The 18,069-nt window shown below is 39.3% G+C and overlaps 1 protein-coding gene across 1 annotated transcript in view; it reads right to left on the bottom strand.

Annotated features, from left to right (window-relative positions):
* Window positions 1–18,069, bottom strand: part of KNTC1 (kinetochore associated 1) — a gene marked incomplete at its 5' end in the record, with an annotated part of 62,709 nt that overhangs the window by 20,936 nt on the left and 23,704 nt on the right. The window contains 20 exons of the mRNA XM_080650682.1: window positions 107–165; window positions 252–423; window positions 1,508–1,597; window positions 3,284–3,491; window positions 4,780–4,889; window positions 5,715–5,831; window positions 6,680–6,808; window positions 7,680–7,784; window positions 8,769–8,935; window positions 9,812–9,868; window positions 10,094–10,232; window positions 11,138–11,235; window positions 11,671–11,843; window positions 12,246–12,523; window positions 14,068–14,135; window positions 14,727–14,799; window positions 16,256–16,375; window positions 16,884–17,018; window positions 17,698–17,797; window positions 17,948–18,051. Of these exons, the coding sequence (XP_080506808.1) occupies window positions 107–165; window positions 252–423; window positions 1,508–1,597; window positions 3,284–3,491; window positions 4,780–4,889; window positions 5,715–5,831; window positions 6,680–6,808; window positions 7,680–7,784; window positions 8,769–8,935; window positions 9,812–9,868; window positions 10,094–10,232; window positions 11,138–11,235; window positions 11,671–11,843; window positions 12,246–12,523; window positions 14,068–14,135; window positions 14,727–14,799; window positions 16,256–16,375; window positions 16,884–17,018; window positions 17,698–17,797; window positions 17,948–18,051 (2,502 nt within the window). The remainder of the gene's footprint in view (window positions 1–106; window positions 166–251; window positions 424–1,507; window positions 1,598–3,283; window positions 3,492–4,779; window positions 4,890–5,714; window positions 5,832–6,679; window positions 6,809–7,679; window positions 7,785–8,768; window positions 8,936–9,811; window positions 9,869–10,093; window positions 10,233–11,137; window positions 11,236–11,670; window positions 11,844–12,245; window positions 12,524–14,067; window positions 14,136–14,726; window positions 14,800–16,255; window positions 16,376–16,883; window positions 17,019–17,697; window positions 17,798–17,947; window positions 18,052–18,069) is intronic.

Raw genomic sequence — 18,069 nt, 5'->3', positions numbered from 1 at the left:
AAGTTAAGGCTGATTGGTAGGTGAAAGAAAGCAGCATAAAATCCTCTCCCCAGGACCCGATGAGTGAAAGGATAAGGAAGAGTCTTGCAGAGCTGGCGCCCAATACCTTCATCAGCTTGGAAATGAGGAGCAGTGTGGGGAAGGATTCTTCACTGAGCTCCGTAGCTGGAAAGGAAGCAAGGGCGGTGTGATTTGCTTAAGAAGAAAACGTTGGCTACTTAGTAAAATTCGTAAGAAGTGAAAGAACATACAGAGGATTTTCCAGAAGTTCTGCGCCGTGCCAAAAAATATTAGGTGGAAAGGCAGTCTGGTTTGGGCGGCTGATGGCAATGTTATCACATGCTCCAACATATACTGATACTCGAGGTCCACTGGGGGGGAAATTCTTCTGTAGGACTTCAGATGCTTTAGAAGACTCAATGCCTGTGTCACAAGAAGAAACATTTTCCTTCGAGATTAAATTAACTCTAAGTGTCTTAAAATCATCTACCTCTTGACTGGCCGGTGCAGCTCAGTGGTTGAGTGTCAACCCATGTATGAATTTGGAGGTCCTGGTTTCATTGTGGGCTTGACCTCAGTGAGGGGCATGCAGGAGGCAGCTGATCAATGATTCTCTCTCATCATTGATGTTTCTATCTCTCTCTCTCCCTTTTTCTTCCTCTTTGAAATTAAAAAAAATCACCTAACTCTATACCATCATAGATTTCTGTTTCTGAGACGGTATTGTTTTCACCAAGATGATGGAAATCTTTTGTAGTTTTACCTTTAATGTTATTCTTCTAAACCATAATTAATATGGTCATGAAAGAAATTATACCATGTAAATCCAACGGAACCCTGTTGCTGGTGGGATGTTTGGTAAAGGAGAGTTTGGCAGTTCCCTATGCTCTCTTCAAATAGTTTGAGAGCTATCTCCAAAACACTTGATTTCATTTTAAATATAGAGGCAGTAGATCTAAAATTAATCCTCTATATCCTTTACTTCTCTTTGGTTTATATCTCATATTTCTCAGGCTTATATAAATTACCTTTTGAATCAACTCACATTAATTTTTTAAAATCCAATTTAAAAAGAAGATATAAAAGCTACTATGACCAAAATTCAGAAAAAAACTAAGTTACTGAAAGTACAGAAATAGAATGGAGTGAGTCCTAGACCTACCTACTAATAGAGAAAAGCTGACTCAAATGTGGGCAACACAGTACATGACATGCTACCCCCCGCCATAACTAATAGTTTTGCCTTAATTTTTCCAAATCAGTCTGTTACTGACTTCGTTCTTAGATTTAAAACGCCTCGCTCCAGCAAAAACTAAATTAAGGTAAGTGATAAAAATATGGGAAGCACGAAAAAACTATTTCTGTATCCCTTTTAAAGAAAAGAAACTAGAATAAAACGTGGAGTTTTAAGGAACCTCAAAGGACCGTCCAGAAAGACATGGGATAATTAATTTTTTAAGGATCGAAATAAAAATAAAAAGATAATTAAAGAATATATTTGTTATACCTGGTTAATATTAATGTTGGTTATTTTTTCATCGGCTCTTTCAATAACTTTCAGGACAACTTCAACCATTTCATAGTCATAGGGATCCAACTATATAAAAACAAAAATATATCAAAACCTGAGAAGATGGTACCTGGCTGGTAGCTGGTTTTATTCAGTTATGTTCATAGTACAGAGACGACAAATACAAAATCTCAGTGCACAGCAATGGTAAATTAGATTATTCTTTAAAAAACAAACTTTCTCACTTCTAAAATTAGTTCTATTAGGATAAACACACATGCTTTAAAATGTCTCAAAATGCCTTTTTTAAAAAGCTGGATAAAGCAATGTTGTTTTAATAAAGAAAGAGGTTCTTACAGTCCTAAAACCCTAAAAGAGATAAATATATTAAAATTTTATAATTTTGGAAGATTATAAAATTAAAATTCTATTTCTTCCATTTATGATGGGAAAATTAGAATAGAAGGAAACTGACCTTTTCTTGGAAATGACATAACTAAGAGTGTGGCCTCTAAGCAAATTTCTCCAAGGTTGCCATTCCAGCTCTAATCATATACAGACATGAATAATTAACTGGGTGGTGGGGGGGCGGGGGGGGGCTGTAAGAGATCAACCGAAGGACTTGTACACATGCATATAAGCATAACTAATGGATACAAGACACTGGGGCGGGGGCAGGTAAAAGCATGTACTGGGGGGAAGGGGAGGCCGGGGGGAGGTCAATGGGGGGAAAAAAAAAGGAGACATATGTACTATACGATTTGTAATACTTCAAACAATTAAAAAATAAAAAATAAAAATAAAATGAAAATGTGAAAAAAAACACACAAAACAAAACTGGGTGGCATCTATATGTTTATAAAAAGGAAGTATTCTCTTTGTTCTGTTTCTACTTACACGTCATTAGTTTTTTGTTTTGTTTTTTCATTTTTTAAATGCCAACCCAAGGCACATGAATAACACTGAACAAAGTGGGAAGATGATCTTTATGGTACCTAAAAATTTTGAGCAAGTTATATATAATTTTTGGCCAAAGTGCAAGCAAAATATAAAACTGAAGTATTTCTTATAATCTTATTTCTCCTTCCATCTAACTTCATCCCACCACCAAACTACCTCTTGACCTACAAATTCCAACTCTCAGATCTCCTAACAAAAAATAACAAAAATAATTAAAGAAGGCAAACATGTATGCATGAAGATATTCATTGTAACAATTTATGGTAAAAAAAAATTACAAATAATTTAAACGTTCATCTATAAAGGCCTGATAAAACCGAGATTTCATCCATATTGTGGAATAACAAATATGTATTTGTCAAAAATGAGATAGATGGCTATTTACTGACATGTAATAATATAGTAAGTGAAAAAAGAGAGGAACAGGGTAATATATTTAGTGTAAGACAGTCACCAAACTATTAACATTTTTATCTATGGGAGTAGAGTTAAAATTTTTCACTTCTTAGGTTTATACCTTTCTCTCTAGTTTTTCAAAGAATATGTGCTATTTATTAAAATCTGAAAAGGCTGTATGTACTTTTTAAAAAAAGAAAAACTGCTGTATTAAGCTATATTAAAAATCTAAAATTACTTCAAAAGTAAAAGTTTATAAAATAACACAGGGCTTACATTTCCAATTTGTTCCTATATAGCTAATTAATTAAGTGGAGAGGGACATTTAAAATGACCCAATGTGCTCATTCCACCACCCCTCTACCTCAGAGCATGCCACTCAGGCTGATGACCACGTTCACTTCACCACAACTCTACCTTATGGAGTATCCCACTAAGACTGATGACCAAGTCTTTGGTGCTCGTCAGTAAAGGCACCATTTCCAGGGCTTTGGCCAGGAGCCTGGCATGCTGCTGCGTTGCGGAGGCCGAGCTCACGTCCCCCTGGCTGTGGCTGGCGTTCGTGTTGTAGAGCAGTGTTTCGATGAACAGCTGAAGAGCTGCATCACAGTTCAGCTGAAAGGTGCTAAGAGAAGTATTCGGTTACATACCAATCCCCGCAAATGCATGCGTTTCCACACAAATTTCTCGGAAAACTTAACTCCCTGCTCCTATCGCTGAAATCTAACCCTCCTGTTGTCCAGTCTTACAGTCAACCAGCTAATCTGTCACCGGAGTTAACTATTGCCTTTAAAAAAAAAGATCAAAGGTTATTCTTGCTCTTCCGCCACCTTGGAGCCTGTGGAGGCCTGTTGGCACCAGGACCCCTAAAACGACCAATACGTCTGGAAGGCTGTGGTCCAAGATCACTTTTGCGGCTATTAGCAGGATATCCGGAACCAGAGAGAGCACACAGCTCTTCTTAAAATTGAAGGTATTTATGCTCAAGATGAGACTGAAGTCTATCTAGGCAAGAGATATATAAATTGACGACAATATGCAATAAAAACTGTAAAAATTAAATGAGATGTGTGTGAAAGCTCTTTGAAACTAATAATGTGCCAGGAAATTGGTCATTCTATTAGAATCATCTAAGATATAAATTACCAATCATCTATTCCTACTCATCACAGTAAATTGTATCTGTAAGTAACATTTAACATTTAATTTTTTTATTCACTTAGTAAACTATTTTTAAAAATTCTCCCTAAATCCTCTTCACTGATTTTGTATTTAAGATTACCTTGCTCCTAAATTGATCTGAGTTAGAAGTTTAATTGCTCACAAAAATACTCCCAAACGTCCCTGACTGAGGGAGTCATCTGCAGCTCCTATTAAGGATCAGATTCCTGGGCCTTTGCCCAGACCTGCCGGAGAAACACCAGGGCAGGGCCCAGGAATCTGTATTTTTAATCATGTGTCCTAGGCGATGCTTATTGTGAGGGGAGTTTGGGAAAACACTCAAAAAGGTGATATCTTAAGAGAATTTAATCCTGGATTTATTCAGTTTGAGGATGAGCAAAAGAAAACACCATGCCTAGCCAATGTGGCTCAGTGGTTGAGTGTTGACCTATGAACCAGGAAGTCACGGTTTGATTCCCAGTCAGGGTACATGCCCGGGTTTTGGGCTAGATCCCCAATAGGGGGTGTGCAGGAGGCAGCTGATTAATGATTCTCTCCAATCATTGATGTTTCTATCCGTCTCTCCCTCTCCTTTCCTCTCTCTGAAATCAATTGGGAAAAAAAAAAAAAAAAAGTATCAGAGGTCTGGGGACCACACGTAATAATCATCCCTACTACTGTGTTCTCACGGTAAGGATTGCCACAGTTTGTATGGCTAACAGCAAAAATACCATTCAAGTTTTAAGAGTTACCTGCAATATTCCAGAATGAGGCTTGTGTCCATATCTGTATTCTCCACAAGAGCTTTAATGAGGTCTTTCTTGGTGAGAAAATGTTGCCTGAAAACCGGCTGAAAAGAAATCTAGAAATAAAAAGAGCAAAACAAAAAACCCCACTAAACTGAAATGCATTAGAATAAGGGCACCATCGTATTGTGCCTTTTTACTATCCTTTTTTTTATAGAAAAGCATTTTTCTGAGACTCCCCCAACTTGTTTTTTTAGCACACTACCCAATTTGACCACCATTCGGAGACTTCAGGTATATTTTGTGATGGGTCCAAAATCCCTCTCAGTCACACTAACCCTTGCCTCTTCATTGGTAAGTTTGGTTGTTAGCAACAACCAGTCCCATGACTGCATAGGAGTTACACCCCAAAACACATACCATTTCTGTAGTGGTTACATTCTTGGTAGGTCAACTATTTGCAAATTAAATAAAATGTTTTACACTTATAGTCAAGAAAACAGGATTTTGTTTGTGTATGCCAAGTAAAAATAAGGGCCACTTACTTTTCCCTAGTCAGAGTTCTTAAAGCTTAGTGCACCTGTACATACATTTTAATATTATCTTAAACCAAGTATAGCAGCACAAAAGTATGAGGCTAAAGGCTAGGCCTGAAATAGTATAAATGTCAATTAATGCTAGACATATTCCTATAAATGAGAAAGGTAAACAGATGAAAATGATGTCAAGCCTCTTTTAATTTCCTTAAAAATATAAAGAAAATGAGACAAAAGGCCTCTACTTCTTTGAAAGCACCAATAAGTGTACTTAATATATACATACATACATATACATATATACATATATTTCTCTCCCCAAAAGTAAAGACCGAGATCTCTAAGTTTTCTAACTGGGAAGATATTAGAATGTATGGAATTTTCGGTGCCACAGAGAATACTTACACCAAGTTTACCAAGGCGAATACCCCACTGGGCATCAGTACTGAGTTCACGAAATCTGAGCTCCATTTCTGTTTCGTGATAGAGACTGGCCAGCTGAGAGCCCACCAGAGATATTGCCTAAAAAATGAAAACAATTAAAATTCAGCTGCACACAGAATATGTTCCAACACCTTTTAGATGAAAACCAACAATAAAAATCATAACCTTTCTTTTTGCTAATAATGTGACATGCTATATATTGCTCTGTACACAGTCATTGCTTATACAACATTCAGGTCATTCAGCTTTTGGCATGATGCCATAAATTTAGCCTGGCTTCCCTTCATAAGAAAAGACCAAATTTTAGTTATCCTGCAAAAGCAACTCCCCCTCCCCCAGGGCAAATTTTAAAACACACACATCGAAGAGAAATTTTGCATTAATTAAACTTTGCCCTACAAAAAAGAACAATGTCATAGCTCAAAGGATTCAAATACACTAGAGTAACATAAGAAATGCGGTCTATGGCTGCATACAGATTTTAAGAAATAAAACATTGTAATTCTTTTGGTTGAGCAATGCTTAGGACCTGCATACATTCACCAAAGTACCACTAGTCAAGCAAAAGCTGGTAGAAACCAAGTGAGTTAGTAAGACATTCCTTCTGTGAAATCTTAAGATCTGATGACAAAGCCAACTTCCTTTTTTCCCCCAAATCTTCAATATTTTTTTAAAATATATTTTTATTGATTTCAGAGAGGAAGGGAGAGGGAGAGATAGAAACATCAATGGAGAGAGAATCATTGATTGGCTGCCTCCTGCACACCCAACACTGGGGATTGAGCCCGCAAACCGGGCATGTGCCCTGACTGGGAATCGAACCGTGACCTTCTGGTTCATAGATTGATCCCCAACCACTGAGCTATGCCAGCTGGGCTTAATCTTCAATATTTTAAGTATTAACGGTGTGCGCTCCCAGGTCATACCAAAATTTTGTCGTAATTCTGCCATGCTTTATCGATGAGCTTCCAGAGATTTTCAAACACTTCTTTTTGGGGTAAGAGAGTGCAGTAACTCAATGCCAAGTCAAGATCCACCAGGCGACAATTGAATACCTATGGGAAGAAAACACCCAGAGAAGCAAATTCTTTACAATCAAAACGGAAAATGGGCTCTAAAAGTTCGTCATTAAATTTAATTACAGACCCTATTAAAGAACAAGCGTTTCACACAAGGTTAGTTATTGTAACACAGTTCCAACTTGTTTGTTTAGTTGTAATGTCCCTCCTTTATCAATATTAGAAGTTTAAGGAAAGCAACTATAAGAATTGTGTTCTAGCACTGGCCAGTTTTGGCTCAGGGGATAGAGCATTGGCCTGCAGACTGAAGGGTCCCGGGATTGATTCTGGTCAAGGGCATGAACCTGGTTGCAGGCTCGATCCCTGGCCCTGGTCAAAGTGCATGCAGGAGGCAACCAAATTGATGTGTCTCTCTCACATCGATGTTTCTCTGTCTCTCTCCCTCCCTTCCACTCTCTCTTAAAATCAATAGAAAAATATCCTTGGATGAGTATTAACAAACAAAAAACAAAACAAAAAAAATGATTGTGTTCTTTATGGCACAGTAACCTTACCTTTTCTTTTGAATGACTATCTCATCACTTTCTTCAAATCCCCTCCCCCTCTTCACTCTTTTTAAAAAATATATACATTTTTATTGATTTCAGAGGAGGAGAATGGGAGAGAGAGATAGAAACATCAATGATGAGAGTGAATCATTGATCGGCTGCCTGCTGCATGCCCCACACTGGCATCGAGCTTGCAACCTGGGCATGTGCCCTGACCGGGAATCAAACTGTGACCTCAACCACTGAACCATGTGGGCTGGGCTCCCTCTTCACTCTTAACCTGAGACATCAGAAGCAATCAGAAGAGAGAGAAAAAACCACATCCAAAACAAAACAGCTTATCAAGAACAAATACTCACTTTGTGCAACAGTGTTGTAGCATTGCCCCTGACAAACGTAATGGCTTTCTCTTTCAGTGCCACCATGACTTTCCTTGAGTTAACTAACATGGCCTCTCCAAACAGCTTTTAGGAAAGAACAAAAAAACCTGTTAGGTCCACTTCTATGCATCATTGTGAAAACTTTCATCAATATATGCAAAAGGCATGGACAATTAATCTATAGACAGAAAGCTGGGGCTGGGGGAGAACTGGGAAAGGGCAAAAAGGACCTTTTCAAATATCTAGATTTTTCATTATTTATTTATTTAAAAAATATTTTTATTTATTTCAGAGCAGAAGGGAGAGGGGAGAGAGAGATAGAAACATCAATGATGAGAGAGGATCATTGACCGGCTGCCTCCTACATGCCCCCCACAGGGGATAGAGCCCAAAAGCTGGGCATGTGCCCTGACCGAGAATTGAACTGTGACCTCCTGGTTCATAGGTCAACACTCCACCACTAACCTACACTGGCTGGCCTCAAATATCTAGATTTTTAAATCAGTCTGTACCTTTGAGTCTATATCTTGATTGCGGTGTTGTTGACAAGGTGAATAAATTGGTTGACAAACTTCAAACATGTGCATTTTAATTTTGAAAGCTAGACTTCAATGAAGTTCATTTTAAAAAAATTGTTATTTAATAAATAGCAGCAGAGTAGTAGCAATGATCGCAATCCCCTGAGACCAGCTTCAAAGGCAAGTTATAACAGGCAGTTTGTCTTCTAGAATCTGTTCACTGATGCTGTCGGGTAGTAAGTATAATTTGGGCCACAACAGAACAAACAGCAGACAGAGAGTTTTGGCCTCATGAGACCCCTGGCCTCGGAGGTTTCCTCGTTTGGAAAACGGGGAGTCTTGGGGTTGTGGCAAAGATTGAATATGAAATGTGTGCAAGGATCTGAACACCATCTGAATCTTAGGGACACTCAACAAATGTTTCTTAAATATGATGAATTATTGATTTCCTTGTTATAGAGCCAAATAGGAAAATGTGGACCCCAAATGCCTCTGTTTGGCAGTGTTTCTGTGTATGTATTCACCCAAAGTATTTGTTCTCAAACTGTACCTTTTCACTCAAACTGGCATCCATGAAGTTTGACACAGAGTACTGAAGACAGGTACCAAATGAAAGAACGACAAATCTCAGGGCCAGCTCCCACTGGCTCGATTCCTGCAGGCACTGAAGCAGGGCGGAGATGGAATTTATGCTAGGTAAAATAGTAAGGCTGTCTCCTGTGAAATGATAAAAGTATTTTAATATTTAGGTATTTTTGAACAAATTAGATCAAATTATTAGAAATTGTTTTGAGGGACAGAATTACTTTTTCATTGCAGATAATGGTCTCCAAGTTAGTAAATGAGTCAACAATGCAGGTTGATTTAAGCCAGAAAATCTTGATGTCCACTAGATTATGAGGTATTTTGATTGTGACTTGCCTATTTTGAGATGCTTAAATCATTACCTGAGAAAACCATTTCTCCACTTGGAAGACCAAATTTTATGAACAGCTTCAAAAGTTAAGGCTATAAAGCCTAATCACATAGTTTTCTGACCCTTTGAAAGAATAACAACGTAACAGTAATACTATATAACAAAAGGGTAATATGCAAGTGGTGGAACAACCACTCGACCAGTCATTGAGGCGCACTGACCACTTCTTGGGCCCTTTCCCTGGCCGGCAGGCTCCCATCACCCGATGGCGAACGGGGAACCAGGAGTGGGTGGCAGAGGACGCGGGTGGAGCCAGGCCAAGGCCCCCGCCCCGCCAGTCACCCCTCACACAGAGGGTGACCCACCGGCGAGCAGGTGGGAACAACCAACCTCTTGGTCCCTCCCCGGCCAGCAGGCTCCAATCGCCCAATGGCGAACTGGGAACTAGGGGTGGGGGAAAGCGGGGGGTGGGGCCAGCTGCTGGGAAGATGGCCCTGATTGCAGGCCAGGCCTAGGAACCGTACCCGCGCACGCATTTTGTGCGCTGGGCCTCTAGTAAATAAATAACTATATTAAGAACATTAAGTCAGAGTCATAGTCAGGATTTTAAGGAATTTCTACATTGGTATATTTACAAAATCATCATACAAAGGCCGTGCATTTCTGATGTCAAATACCTTCACTAATGGAGCAGTATGGTAAACTCGTAGAATCCAGGGGATGTCTCTTGCTTTCTACAAAAGAGAATACATTAAATAAAACTCAAGACAATAACTCTCCCGTGGAACACATATGCACAGCACAGAGACATTCTTCTGTGCCTGGCTTCTTTTGCTCAGCATGATGCCAGGGAGGTTCGTCTACGTTACTATGTTGTAGTTCTAGTTCCAAACCTCTATAGTTTAAACTCCTGTCAATAAAGCAGATACACAGACAATAAGGCCACGAATGAGATTTACCAGCTAGAGGGACCAGTGATGAAATCAGCTCGTAAATAACAGGGAGCACCATCTGCGACTCAAGAACAATTCCATCCTCACTGAAGAAGTCGCTGTAGGACCACTCTTCATATGGGTCTTTATGTGTTCCAAAGGAAGTCTAAAGACCAAATCGCACAGAAAAGATACTCATAAGGAAACTCCAAAGCACACAACACTATCCTCACCAAGCAGAATCCAGAATCAGGGATATTAGAGTCAAATGCAATGTGATGGTCAAATATAACGTTCCTTCTGGTCGATGGCTTATAACAATGCCATTTTATTTTACTATCTATTTAAAATATATTTTTACTAATTTCAGAGAGAAAGGGAGAAGGAGAGAGATAGAAACATCAATGATGAGAATCACTGATCAGCTGCTTCCTGCATGCCCCACACTGGGGATCTGACCTGCAACACGAGCATGTGACCTCCTGGTTCATAGGTTGATGCTCAACCACTGAGCCACACTGCCCAGGCTAACAATGCCATTTTATGTTATTTATTTTATTTTAAAATTCTCACCCGAGGATATTTTTCCACTGATTTTCAGAGAGAGTGGAAGAAAGAAGGAAAGACAGAAAGAAATATTGATGTGAGAAAAACACATTGATTGGTTACTTCCTGCACATGCCTGACCAGGACCCCGGCCAGGAAGAAGCCTGCAATTGAGGTATGTGCCCTTGACCTGGAATTGAACCCAGGACCTTTCGGTCTGCAGGCTGATGCTCTATCCACTGAGCCAGACCGGCTAGGGCAATAATGGCATTTTAAATTAAACTGTTAGCCTAAGATAAGGACAATGCTCAGAGGTGCCTTGTTTGAGGCCCAATATTTCCTAAGACTGTGCAAATTAGAGGCAATAAATGTGACTGGAAAAGAAGTGGCTTCATGCCCACTGGTCCAGAATAAGAAACTACAAGAGGTAAGTCAGTATTTGTGTAGACTATGAATGTGACTTAAAAGTGGTGCGTATGGAGTAGCAGAGCTTTTGCTTAAGGAAAAAATTCAAAAGCAATTTACTTTCATTAGGATTCCCCCGTCGTCCATCTGGCACTGTCTGGAAAGCTCTACTGCCATGAGAGTATACTTACATAGTTCTAGAGCATCTAGGAGAAAATCTGAAAGACAATCAATAAACATCATTAAACTAATAGTTAACTTATTTAGAATACTGACAACCTCTTAATAATCACGATTCAAAATTCTAAGGAAGGCCACAAAGCAGAGAGGTTTCCACATAACCCTAAGAAATGCAAGTCAAAGGTTTTCTTGAGCTTGGCTGGAAAGCAAGACCATGTATGGGGGTGGGGCAAGGAATTTCACAGTCCTACGAAAGTGAACATCATCACGGTCCGAAACGACATCGTTACTATTTGGTAACGTTTTAATAATCCCCATAGAGAATGGATCATAATCATCCCTTTGTAAAATGGAGATACAACCGACCTCTTCTCTTGTGACTGCAACGTCCGATTGTAAAGGGGCAGTATTTGGGAGCTAAGTATGACATGAACCACAGAAAATCAAACTCTGTATAGGACAAATCTTGTCACCTGGACTGCAGGTGGTGGCAGCTTGGCATGCGAGGTCATGTATTTCAGAAGGAAGGCTTAGTCCCACAGGTGCTGTCATCGGAACGTCATTAGCCAACATCTGACAAAGCTTCTGACACGTCAGAAAGAGCAGTTTCCCAGTGTCCATGTTGCAGTGATACTTAAACAAGTCTCTTTGGAAGAAAGAAAGAGTTGGAAGTTAGAAAACTCTTATTGAAGGTAAATGCCCTTGCCTTTCTTGGATCAATATACAACCACCAACAACTTTTAAAATGACTTCATGGTCTCTAGTTGGTTTTGTTTTTCAACTTGTTTAGGATACTGTTAACTGTCAGATGCAAGGTGACCTAAACACAATGGTTAGGTTACCTAACTCTAGGTAACTACAGTATTAGCTGTCTTCTATGTTACCACCTTCGCACCCAGAAGCCCAAAATAGGCCCGCAGGGTGAGAAACCAAGAATCACTGTGGTGGAAAAGGAAAGTGTCACTGGCCCTACCCTGACCACCACAGAAGTAAACAAAGCAAATGCTCCCTCCAGAGGAGCTGGGGGGTGCGGAGAGCCGGAACGCACCTGCACTTCTTCAGTGCCTTTCCCACATTCCCATTGTTCAGGGCCCTCAAGGTCAGCTCCGCCTCCAGCTCTTGCTCGGACACCTGCAGGGCCAGCGCCTGTCGGTGCAGCTTGGACTCGGTGCTCAGGCTCTTCTTGGCAGCCGCCAGCTCTGCAGTAGCCCTGGGTTTGTGCTTCGCCTGCGCGACTTCTTGAGCTTTGATGTACTGTTCACGGAGCTCTGCTACCAGGGAATGATCGCTATAATCTTCAAAAGCAAGAAAGACCTCAAAGTTCTCCTGCCGCAAGGAAAGCAAGACAGAGCCCCAAGACTGTTTAGTTCGTCCGTTGTAAAAGCATCGGGATGTCTCCAACCTCTTTCTTCCCTCTCCCTCCCTCAGAGACTACTACGTAAATTAAGGATTTAAGACTGCATATAATGTCTAAGTGCTATGCTGTACACCTGAAATGGTACAATATTGACTGTCAACTGTAATAAAAATCTTTTAAAGTTAAAACAAAAAATACTCATAGTTCAAGTTATGAAAGTAACAACATCAGGACAAGTTTAGAAAATAGGAAAACATCACTTGAACCCAGGTGTTCTCACCTTCAGCGCTATGGACATTTGGGCCAGAACTGTGGGAAGCCCTGAACAGAAGGAGGGAGGGATAGGTACTCGATTTGGGTGATTCTACTCTGGAGGCTGGAAGAACCCAGCTTTGCTCTTTTCTATCCTAACTCCTGGTTGGCTGCTGGCTTCAGACCGAGAATGGATTTTTCTGACCCAGTAAATCTATCCCACGGAAGGCCAGGTGAAGACGCCAAGAGGTGGTGGGAGTGGGAGTGAGGCAGACCTTTCATCTGGATGCCTTACTTCAGGGCAGGGTTTCTCAATCTTGCCGGAGGAGTCTTTGTGATGGGGCTGCCTTGTGTATAGCAGGACATGTAGCAGCATCCCTGGCCTCCACCCACCAGATCTGGTGCCATAAATGTTCAATAAACAGTAGCACAAAAAATACACATGACCTTGCCTGGATCAAAACCATTGCTTTAAAATCTCTCTTTCAAATTTAAGAACATGAAGAAGTTAACTTATGCTGACTCCCCAGGTGCTTTTCATGGAGACATCTATCTGTTGTCTAATACAGTAGGTCTCAAACTTTTGGTGCAGCACCCCTGGACACTCTGAGGAACCCCAAGAAGTTTGCTTATGGGATATCTATCAATATTTACCATATTAAATATTAAACTGCGAAATTTTTAAAACAAAAGGGGCTATAAAAGTGCCTTCAGAGTGACGACGTTATCACTTCATAAAGTCTATGAACAAAAAACCCTAAACAATTCCTTATTATTGCTGTCAATGTAGTTTTTATCTCATGGACCCCCGGAGAGGGTTTCAGGGTCCCTCTTAGAATTCCATGGGCTGTACTTTGAGAATTAAATCTGCCAGCATTAATTTTAAGTTTTCACAAAGACATCCTCTGTTGATAAAACCTTTTTCTATTTAATAAAACTTATCCCTTAACTTTGAAAGTCCTTTTATTTATACAATCTTTTATATTAGGAAGGCCCTGGAGCCAAAATAAAATTAATTATTTTCAAATCTCAAATCTTACGACAGTTAATCAAATCAAAGGTAACAAATATTAATTTTTAAGAAAGCTGAGTTGTCTAAAATAAAACTATGTAGAAAAAATATTTAAGACACTATGAAAGAGTAGATAGTATATCCAGTCTCTGAAAGCCTGTGCAGAAAACTTTAAGGAGGGGCTGACCATCTATGTCAAAGGCACTGATTAGTCCAGTAATAATGTTCAATACAGCTTAGTACCTTTACCTGTAAGCTAGCAACAGTTTTAAATAGATTCAACATGTCTTCACACTCATCCTTCTTCTGCAGATTGTCTGTAATTAAAATTTTTAGTTATAGCAGACATCCAAATTCCCACATTATCAGAATTTATAAAAGCCAAAATTTTAATCAGCTAGGTCTATTGAGATGCTGATTTAAGACAACTTAAGTTCAAAAAGAAATCTAATTATTCTTTCGGAAGGTACAAAAGAGAAGTTTATAGGTTACAAGAAAACTGGCAATTTTTCTGAAATAAATTGTAGCTCTTTTTTCTGCCCAAGAGAGCTACTTTGTTAATCATTTTATTTAAGTTCAAGATTAAATAGGTCCCCCTGCATCATAACCAAATGATAAGAAGAAATATGAACAAAAAGTGCAAGGCACCACAGAAATCTAGTCTAGCACGAAATAGCTTACTGAAACATAAACGAATGAAAAGTTGATTTGAGATGCATCTATTCTTATGCTACAAATCAACAGAATAAGGCAAGGAAGACTTTCCACGAAGAAAAGTGGGTGGGATCACCAAAAACCATCAGAGCCAGAACAACTGTGGGTCAGGATAAGATTGGCGTTGATGCTCCCTTCTGAAAAGGATAAACTTTAGAACAAAGCCAAGGTGAGGGGACAGAGGTAGATGTTACCTTTCTGAATGTCACACAGTATTTTAAGAATGTCTACTGATGTCTTCACTACAGACATTCTCCAGGCCTTGTCCTAAAAAGAAAGATGCAAAATGAAATCTACTTCCTTATTTGCCACTTTGGTAGTTCATACACATAACAAATACATGAAAACTATGGGATCAGAAAAAACAGTAAAAAATTGCTGGAAAGTCCCTCTCAGGAGCACTCCCAGTGCATTTCCGTATTTCAGGTCTCGCTCTTCACCGCCCCCTCCACCCCACCCCACCCCCGTGAGTTACCTTTGCCTTTCCCTCTCCTAAGCTCCAAAGGCCCTGCTTTTGCTTCTGTAATGTGTTTCCTGAGCCTACGCAGTCCAACTGGCTTATTTCCACTGCCTTTGTAACTTTCTAAATAAACTTTCTCTTATAATTTGGAAAAAAAAATTGCTGAAAAACTGAGAGTTCTGTTACTGGGAGCTGAGGAACCAAGAAATGTCCCCCCCTCCAACCCCCCTCCCCCCAAAAAAAACCCACATACCTCATTTCCCTAAAAAGTAAAAAAATTATATGAACTGCTGAGACAGGTTAGGAGGTATCTATCTCTAAAGGTTTAAAAAACTCAGCTACCCTGGGTAAATTAGGTATTTGGTTCCTTATCTCTATAAAGAAGTGGTTCTCTTGAAATGGTTTCTAAGTTTCAACCTTCTAAGGTAATTTATATTTATGCTGTTTCTGTGGCTGACATTTGATAGTAATGACTATGTCCCATACAATGAGGAAAATTGTTTAAACTGCAAGGCATGATGGGAAACTCCTATGTACAACAAAGACTTCAATTAATCCTAATTCATTTAGTGTGGGCTCAAGCCAAAGCTCCAAAGCAGCCCTACGTGGCTTTTTTCTTTATTTTTTAAAATTTTTAATTTTTTCGAATTTATACCAACTTATTATTGAAATGGCTTTTTTTTTTAATTTAAAAAAATATTTTTATTGATTTTGAGAGAGAGAGAAACATCAATGAGAAACATCAATCGGCTGACTCCTGCATGCCCTCTACTGGGGATTGAGCCCACAACCCGGACATGTATGTGCCCTGACCTGGAATCCAACTGGTGACCTCTTGGTTCATGGGTTGATGCTCAACCACTGGGTAACACCGGCCAGCTGGCTTTTTTTCTATATAGTGCATTGACACAGGAATTTTTTTTTTAAATTTTATTTTATTGATTTTTTACAGAGAGGAAGGGAGAGGGATAGAGAGTTAGAAACATCGATGAGAGAGAAACATCGATCAGCTGCCTCCTGCACACCCCCTACTGGGTATGTGCCCGCAACCAAGGTACATGCCCTTGACTGGAATTGAACCTGGGACCCTTCAGTCCGCAGGCCGATGCTCTATCCACTGAGCCAAACCGGTTAGGGCAGGAATTTTTATATTAGGCCATTCTAGCAGTGAGAAGAGCAGATATTCATATTTGTACTTATACCCTATTGCTTCCTCTCCATAAAAAATGGATTTATTTACATTTTATTCAGTGAAAACCTCACCTCTTTAGAACCATCTGGTTCTTCTTGCATTGCCAATCGTGCCCATATAATGACTCTTTCTGCAGTCTTCTTAGCTTCCTCTGGAGGCAGAGACCTCAGCAAAAAGGCACAGTCCTCACCCTGTAAGTAGTGTTTGAAAGAAGAAAAAAAAAGCTGACACCTTTGTGCAAAAAAAACTAGGACTTACTTCTCATTTTCTATTTAAAGATAAAAAGATATTTTGAAAACTAGATTACGATAAGATAAAAATATGAACATTCTGTTGATGATAGCAAACAAAGAAATTAAAATACCACTCTTTGTATTTTGTAATTCTATGCTTATTGAATTATAGAAAAATAAAAAGCCCATATCCTATTCTGGAATCAAAGGGTACCACAGAAAATGTAAGACATGAATCTGAGTTTTGTTAAGTAGTAAAGAGTGTGAAAACCCATTAGCTATTCACAAAACACTTTTACAGAACCTACAGATATGAAAAACATGGTCAACCTAACAGTCAACGTTTTTATCTTGGTATAACTTTATCTTGTGTTAATCTATGTAGATAATTTGGTTGTTTTGAGTTTTTAATGGTTTCGCTAACAAAGTAACCATACGAAAGAAAGGACGCTATAAACTTTCATACCTGGTCTCTATCTATCAGGTCTATAATCCTCAGGCTGTAGATTTCATCAGGAGGCAACATGTATGCTTGGGCCACCTTCAAAGCATCTTCTAAGGAGGATGGGACATCTTGTTTGAGAATATATCTGACCACCCTCTGAAATAGATACAATATATATATTAATTTCTTTGTTATAAAATCTCACAGAGAACCCAAATATCATCCGTTCAAAAGGTAAAGTATTCATTAAACTAAGGCAGTGCCCTAACCAGTTTGGCTCAGTGGATAGAACATCAGCCCAAGGACTGAAGGGTCCCGGGTTTGATTCTGGATAAGAGCATGGTTGCGGGCTCATCCCCACTGGAGGACGTGCGGGAGGCAGCTGATAGGTTTCTCTCTCATTGATGTTTCTAACTCTCTATCACTCTCCCTTCCTCTCTGTAAAATCAATATATTTAAAAAATAAAAATTAATAAATTAAAATAAGGCAGTAAAAAACTAAGCTGTATGAAACATTAAAAAATAATTTACATTCTGACTTTTATGACAGTCCTGCCCAACTCCCCCTCCCCCAGCTTTATTGGGCTATAAATGAAAAATCAAACATAGTATATATTTAAGGTATACAATGTGATGATTTATTAATTTAGTTTCTTAATTTACCATCTGTTGTCCTCTCTACTCTAATAAACAATTAAGTGCCCTATCAACGTTCTGTTTGACAAAAGGAAGTTAGTGGAGAACCTAACTCTATTACCTTGAAGAACATGAAATTCTCATTAAATTTCCCAGATTGCCCTAGAAATGGGGTTCAAAGACTCTTCACTGTACTTACCATTATTTCCTTGTTTAAGAGGTTCACCTCCCTTATTCCGTAGCCTCGTAAAAGTTTTTTCATTTCCATTAGTTTGTAACTCTCCTGTAATAACTTGACCCTAAATGTAAATTTATTGGTATTAACATGGATTATCTTCTTTTATGAAATGCCAGGGGACACAGTAAAGGACAGAACACCAGAAATGACTGTCAATCCAACACACGAGGCTTATCCAACACCAACAAAGTTGTTTGGGCTTTAATCTTACTTGGGGTGGTCCATCTCCAAGTGCTGTTTCACCAGCTGCTCCACCGCCGCATTCCAGGGAACCACGGCTGCATACATCATCTTAAGCACAGCGTCGAATATGAGCTACAAAGACACACACAG

Source organism: Plecotus auritus (assembly GCF_963455305.1).
Source record: "Plecotus auritus genome assembly, chromosome: 13".
In the NCBI taxonomy this organism is placed as follows: Eukaryota; Metazoa; Chordata; class Mammalia; order Chiroptera; family Vespertilionidae; genus Plecotus; species Plecotus auritus.
This window is presented reverse-complemented; position numbering and strand designations above follow the sequence as displayed.